The 6562-nt window shown below is 38.0% G+C and overlaps 1 protein-coding gene, 1 long non-coding RNA gene and 1 pseudogene across 4 annotated transcripts; 1 reads left to right on the forward strand and 2 right to left on the reverse strand.

Annotated features, from left to right (window-relative positions):
- The first annotated feature begins 831 nt into the window (after positions 1–831).
- On the forward strand, positions 832–2656 carry LOC148726408 (uncharacterized; annotated as a pseudogene). The gene is made up of 2 exons (XR_015989473.1): positions 832–1089; positions 1357–2656. The product of XR_015989473.1 is annotated as an uncharacterized LOC148726408 (transcript).
- Positions 2657–2942: 286 nt separating this feature from the next.
- Positions 2943–3652, reverse strand: LOC148726409 (uncharacterized). Its single transcript, XM_088726318.1, has 2 exons — positions 3340–3652; positions 2943–3162 (listed from the first exon to the last, which is right to left on the reverse strand). The coding sequence occupies exons 1-2, from the start codon at positions 3459–3461 to the stop codon at positions 2943–2945; spliced, it is 342 nt and encodes a 113-aa protein (XP_088582444.1). The 5' UTR covers positions 3462–3652.
- A 473-nt stretch (positions 3653–4125) lies between these two features.
- Positions 4126–6194, reverse strand: LOC148726410 (uncharacterized). Of its 2 annotated transcripts, none has more exons than XR_015989492.1 (2): positions 5793–6194; positions 4126–4640 (listed from the first exon to the last, which is right to left on the reverse strand). It is a non-coding gene; the product is annotated as an uncharacterized LOC148726410 (long non-coding RNA). The 2 variants fall into 2 exon arrangements; XR_015989493.1 differs by having other exon boundaries at positions 5393–6194.
- Between the last annotated feature and the right edge of the window lie 368 nt (positions 6195–6562).

Genomic DNA, 6562 nt, shown 5'->3' on the forward strand with positions numbered 1-6562 from the left:
ATATTATTAAATTTGAAACGGTCGAATTTAAAGTGCACCTGAACCCAAAAAGTTTTTTCCCTTAACGAAATAAGCTTATTCTTTGGAGTGTTTCTGTGCAAAAATTTTTTTCTTTGCTCAAATCTTTAATTTTCTGTGCCCAGTCAAAATACGGAAAATCGGCCGCCATCTTGCCCCACGACCGAGTTTAAAGAGGAATGGCGGTAGAGGGTAATGTGACGTCAAATCGAGAACACGAAAGTCTGCATTTCACGCACTTTCACTTGTTTGGGAAGGTTGTCGTCGATATTAGAGAGCTTTAGATTCGAGTACGAGAACGACTACGAGGACGAGTTTACTAGTGTGCTCACATTGCGCATGCGTAGCTCTCCGTGACACTGTCACGGGAGCGGGAAACTCGTCGTGTGCCGCTCGTCGACAACGAGATTTTGACCAGAAGTCGTCCTCCAGAGAACGAGTTTCGAAAGGTGAATATTTTGTATTTTAAACTTACCCTAGTCTTGTTCTAAGTCAACAAAAACAAACTTAAAGCGGTATACAGAGGTTTTATCGAATTGAATGTTATTACAAACCCTAATTCCATTCGTTTTTGATACTTTTTGGTCGACCTATTTTCAAGAAATTCTATGGTCTACACACGTAAACAACATATCGGCAGACGAATAAATTCAAATTGAAAAATGAGGGCTTTAAACAGCACTTTCACCCTTTGAATTTTAACCATGCATGAGAGATATAAACAATGAATTGTTGTGATGTGGTTGACACTTTCCCGACTTTCTTCAATTCGTAGCGATGGCGAAACGAGAACTTTTTAATAGAGTAGCAAAGCCATGACGTCACGTTTCCATGACAGCATTTTTCTCAGTTCTAAACAAACGCTGAGGTCTCGTTGTGTATGGCGCCATATTAATCATGGCCTTATTTTCAATCTCTTCTTTGCTATCTTACTTCGAAGATGAAAAGAAATCTATCGCAAAAGGGGAGAACCACGTCAAATCTGATCATATAGAATGTTTTATGTATAATCAAGGCATTCTTAGAGGCAAAGTTCACGCTAGTATGAGATCAAAAGTCTACGAGGTTACGGTACGTAAGCTCTCTTGTATGTTTATGTTTATATTTTGTGAATCGGTTGGGAATCATTAGATCAATTATAAAAGCTACCCAATAGCTTTAATATCTAAATTATAGGCTCCGATGTATATAATATTGACTTCATAAAGTATAGCTCTTAGCGCCTCTAAAATAGGATCCGTTCGATGGCTGTTCGATTTGAGCGCTGAGAACGCCTGAGAGCTATTTACAACTAATAAAATCACTAAAAGAATAAAAATTTTTCTTCTTCTACTTTAGATATACGTAGATAGTAACTTGAATATCAAGTCGACAGAGTGTGAATGTCCTAAGGGCGCTTTCAAGTGCAGTCATGCCGCAGCTGTGTTCATTTACGCCATACATCATGTTAGTCGTACGGACATCGAATGTCGATGGAACAAGCCAAAAAAGCCAACTTGCCCTGCAGTTCGGGACGTCACTGAGATGTTTCCTCCTCCGAAACAGTACTGTGCTCTATCGAGAGAACCTACGCAAGCAGATCGTTCATCCATTTACCGATCGTTATGTGAATATGGAAAGTTCACAGGACTATGGTGGATTCTGAGCCCTGAACCTGAACCGGTGACGTTACCAATGCTTACAATCGAAGAAATAATTTATTCTGATGGCTTCCTTCAAGCCCATGGAAAGGAAGATCAGCTCTCTTTTTTTAAGGAAAAATGCAAAATCCAAAGTAGTACTATACAAGAAATAGCAAAACTCACAGTGGGTCAAAGAGAGAATCCAGCATGGTCAATGCTTAGAAAGGGAAGACTCACAGCTAGTAATTTTGGTCCTGTCTTAGCAGCCAAGAGAGTTTCACAATCACTCTTGAAAAGACTCATGGGCGAGTATGATTTATCTGGAGTCAAAGCCATCACATGGGGAGTCAACAATGAAAAGGAAGCTGTGAATGCATTTGAGATGTCAAAGTTGAACCAACAGGAATTTGGTTTGAAGAGTCAGGTATTCTTGGTGCCACACCTGATGGTCTAGTTGATCAAAAAGGTATTTTGGAAGTAAAATGCCCATATACCTTTAGGAATTCAACCATAGAGGAAGTTATAGAATCAGAATCATTCTATTTGGAGAAGCGAAAGGACAAAATTGAGCTTAAGAGGGATCACAAGTCTGGGTATTGGCATCAAATTCAAGGACAGCTCCATCTCACAAACAGAATGTATTGTTATTTTGTTGTGTGGACTGTCAAGGGCCACGTAACTTTGGTCATTCATAGAGATGAGGAATGGAAACCTAATCTTGATATTCTAAGAAACTTTTATTTCCATCATTACTACCCTAAAATGATTGAGGGGGAATTATTATAAGTGTGAATACATAAGAGGAGACATATACACTTGTACTCTTTATATTTATTCTACCTTATGTGGAAATGAGAAATTAAAAAATAATGTTACTGTTCAACTCTGTAGAACAATTGATAAGATTGAAAATTATTAACTGTTAATGATTCTCTTCTTCCCTTGTACAGTTAGGATTATATGAACTAGGAAAATAATCATAGAATATCATAGTTGTTAAAGTTATGAGGAATAACCTATATCTATCCATCTATCTCAATTGTTGGTAGACTACTTTTCCAAAATAGAGACAGAAACTAGAGTGATGCTTTCATGCCTATTTAAGTAAGAATCACACCCTAAGTAAAGAGCAAAAAGTAGAAAAAAAAAAGAATTGAAGAAATTGCCATAACTTATTGACTTTTTATTACTGTAACTATTGAATCTTTGTAGTCATCGAAAACATGACTTGAGCCTCTCTTGAGAATTTTCTACTCAAAAAATACATTTGTACAACCTTCCTTGATTAACGGAAACTGCAAATTAACAAGAGCAGCACAAAGCTGAAAATTCGATGTCGACTAATTCCTTGCCATCTGTACTTTTTTCCAATTTCTTCTTCTTCTTTGGTGGCGGTTTACTGCTAGAAGGGAAAAGTTTTCCTTCGTTGTGCTTAAAAATCTCTGGCCCAAATACCTTCTCGCCATTTCTGAAATGGCAGCTGCAAACACGGCTGTGTTTGCTTGGTTCTCGATCTTCTCTCCTGTTGAAACATATAGAGATGTGGAATGTATTTAGATCAGAGTTGGATTTTGTTAGAAGTAAATCGAAACAAGCGTCAATCCAACAAGTACCATGTTTATTAGTCCGAAAGCCACAATACTTTAGTTTAGCTGCGATATTCTGGTTTTACAGTATATATGTAAGTTAAAATACAAACCTTAATAATCTTCTCCATCGATCATACTCAGATTTTTTCTTTTCTTTGCTCGGGAATGCAAAGAAGCGACAGCAATGACTCTCAGACTGGTGATTACATTCGGGTGCGAAACACTGAACCATTTCGCCTAATTCTCCAATATTTTAGATTCTGCAAGATATTATGGCCTTATCCTTCTACTTCCAGCATAACTTGAATGTACCACGAGCGTCAAACAAGGAGTTCAAAGTCTGTAAAACGGAGCTTCACATGACGCTTGCGTCCGCCATATTGGATAGAACAGTTTGTTTAGAACTGAAAAAAATGCGGTCATGACAACGTGACGTCATACTTTGCCACTCTATTGGAAAGGAAACACGAAACTATGCTTCTCAGAGATATATTGGTTGAAGAGCCTCACAAGTACTGACCAGATTCAAAAGAGAGAGGTATATCGTGGACGAAAATCGCCGAACACTGTGATAAAACCTTGAACACTGAAACATTTTATTAAATTCTCATTAATTATTGTCATATTCATACCATTATATTTATGAAATGAGAACTAAGGAAGAGTTTGTATGGTAAAATATCTGAATACATTATTTTTACATCTTTTTACAAATATATATGTAGTTGTATCATATAAATGTACTGTATTATTATTACAAAGTCAGTTCAGCTGTTTTGAAATTAAAAATTATACCTATATACAATTTTGATTTTCTCAATGAAATTAATTTAGATTTGAAAACTCTCCAGTAAGGAAAAAAACTTGATGGCCATGAATCCACATCCCATACTCATCAATTACTCCTTTCATAGCTAACTATACATAGAAATTTACACGCAGAAAATGTAATTACAATATTATAATTTGGTTCAATTCTTCTCTTTTATCTTCTCATCACTTTGCCAAATTGCATTGCTTAAATGTAGCCAAAGTTACTACTAACTATGATGTAGCAAATCAAGAGCTTTAAACCTGAAAATAATCATCTAATGTAGGAGGTTCAACATCAAAATAGGTGCTTGTAGTTGAGTCCTAAGCAGAGCACACACTGAATACATTACACCTACTGGACTTAATCCAATTTTTAAGTTCTTCTTAAAATCTAGGAAAGCGAAGTATGTTACTATGTTGCTAAACACCCACTCCACAGCTTCCCTGATTTTACTTCATCCTTGAAGATGAATTCTGAGTGGATAGGCGAGGTCGCCATATATACACAGTGGTTGTCCACTGGTATCAAATGAATGCTGCAGAAGGTTATGAAGGAGGCCAGACATTCTTAACATACCAGCATCGTGCCTTTTACCCACTGAAATGAAAATTTAAGGAATAAACATACTTGGATTTATATCAGTAGCTAGTGTTATAACACTCTTGTAGCTGCAGGTAACTGTTGAGTTACAGACTGTGATTTAATTTAATTTTTTTTTTCAATTTTCCAAGTTAACTGGTTATTAGCCATTTTGATTTAGTAGGGGCTGGGTTATAGATATTTGTGTAAGGATTCAAGGGTAGGCTACAGTTAATGAAGCTCTTACCAAGGGGCTGACTACCAAAAATGTTTCCTGAAAGATTTGATCTTTCCAGCCCACTCCTGTAGGTGTAGATACCGTGCCCAGGGAGCTTAATTCAAATTTATGCGAAAATGGGGGTGCTTATTCAAGGGAGGGACTTATTTAATTTTTCCTAAATGGTGGCCTGACATGACCATTTTTTTAATACATCATCTACACATAAACAAAATCAACTATTTATTGACATAAAAAACTGATCCTAGAGTTTAACTCACCATTAGTGCAATGTACAAATCTAATACTACATGATGAAAACTATGCATCCTTTGCTGTCTCAGTACTCATCCACAAAATGAGGGGAGGGGAGGGGGCACTTATTTGAGGGGGGTACTAGTTTTAAATTTTTGGTCGATAGGAGGGGTGCTTATTCGAGGGGGTGCTAATTCCAGGATTTGCGGTGGTGACACTTCAATTCAGTTTCAAATCTGGGGGCTTAAATAAGGGGGGGCATTACAGCAGAACGATGCAAATAATCGTATTAGCTTACCAACTGGTCCATACAAATTGGCTATTAAACCATTTGGCGCAACAAATGATTGAAACTTTAGGGCATGTACCCTTTTGTGCCCATTGGGTACACGCTGGTTCTCTCCTGGGCGAAAAAGTGGGCGAACTGTCAAGTCTATAAACCCCTAGCAATTCTCAAGAGCTGTTCCCTTTCCATGGACAGCAAGAGCAAAGTCTTCCAGATGTTGGCTACTCAGCCAGGGTTGATCGAGATCTCTGAGCAAGTATCCATGGTTTGTGTAAATAAAGCTAATCACCTCGTTTAAGATTAAGCTCAGCTCGGGCACTGAACGACCAAAGCGAGGAATCATATCCGAGAGACGACATAGGTAAGAAAAAAGTTTCAATAAAATCAACAGTCCTTTCGTTCCTGAACATACCGTGCTATTGGCACAAGTAAACATTTCTGGAATTGCTAATGCCCGAAGAAGGAGAGGCAATCCTGTGATGCCAAACCTGAGCTCGGCTTCAAACTCCTCAGGAGAAATAGGGTCAAAAACATCGTCAATCCTTTCATACTGCTTGTAAGGATGTTGCCTTCTCATCGTTGTGATTTCATAAATCGCCAAGGAGGTAGACGGATGGTTCTAGGATAGGTTTTTTTGGCTAAACATGGCGAGATTGTTACAGTAAAACTCTCGCACTCGGATCGATACATTTGTTTACAATCTAAAGTTACAATTTTCGTCAGCACGACTACGAGTACGAGATACTAGTGCCAGATCTCGCGCGGTTAAAACTCGTACTCGTACTCGTTCTCGTACTCGAATCTAAAGCTCTCTATTGTCCGAAATATGCCGACTAGGTGTGTTGTATGAAAAATGTATGAAGCGCGATACCCTCTTGCAAATTTCGCGCGTTGCTACATCCTCCTACAACACACGTAATCGGCATATTTTCGGACAATATCGACTACAACCTTCCCAAACAAGTGTAAATGTGTGAAATGCAGACCTTCGTGTTCTCGATTTGACGTCACATTACCCGCTAGAGCCATTCCTCTTTAAAGTCGGTCGTGGGGCAAGATGGCGGCCGATTTTTCGTACTTTGTCTGGGCACAGAAAATTGTAGATTTGAGCAAATAAAAAAATTTTGCACAAAAATACTCCAAAAATACGCTTATTTCGTTAAGCGAAAAAAAATTGGGGGT

Source organism: Stylophora pistillata, chromosome 7 (genome assembly GCF_964205215.1).
Source record: "Stylophora pistillata chromosome 7, jaStyPist1.2, whole genome shotgun sequence".
Taxonomy (NCBI): domain Eukaryota; kingdom Metazoa; phylum Cnidaria; class Anthozoa; order Scleractinia; family Pocilloporidae; genus Stylophora; species Stylophora pistillata.

What these genes read in the sequence shown, in the direction of transcription:
- LOC148726409 (XM_088726318.1), bottom strand. Translation starts at nt 3,461, where the DNA reads ATGGTTCAGTGTTTCGCACCCGAATGTAATCACCAGTCTGAGAGTCAT. An exon ending in CGATGGAGAAGATTATTAAG is followed by an intron (nt 3,163 to 3,339) that starts GTTTGTATTTTA and finishes ATGTTTCAACAG; the next exon opens with GAGAGAAGATCGAGAACCAA.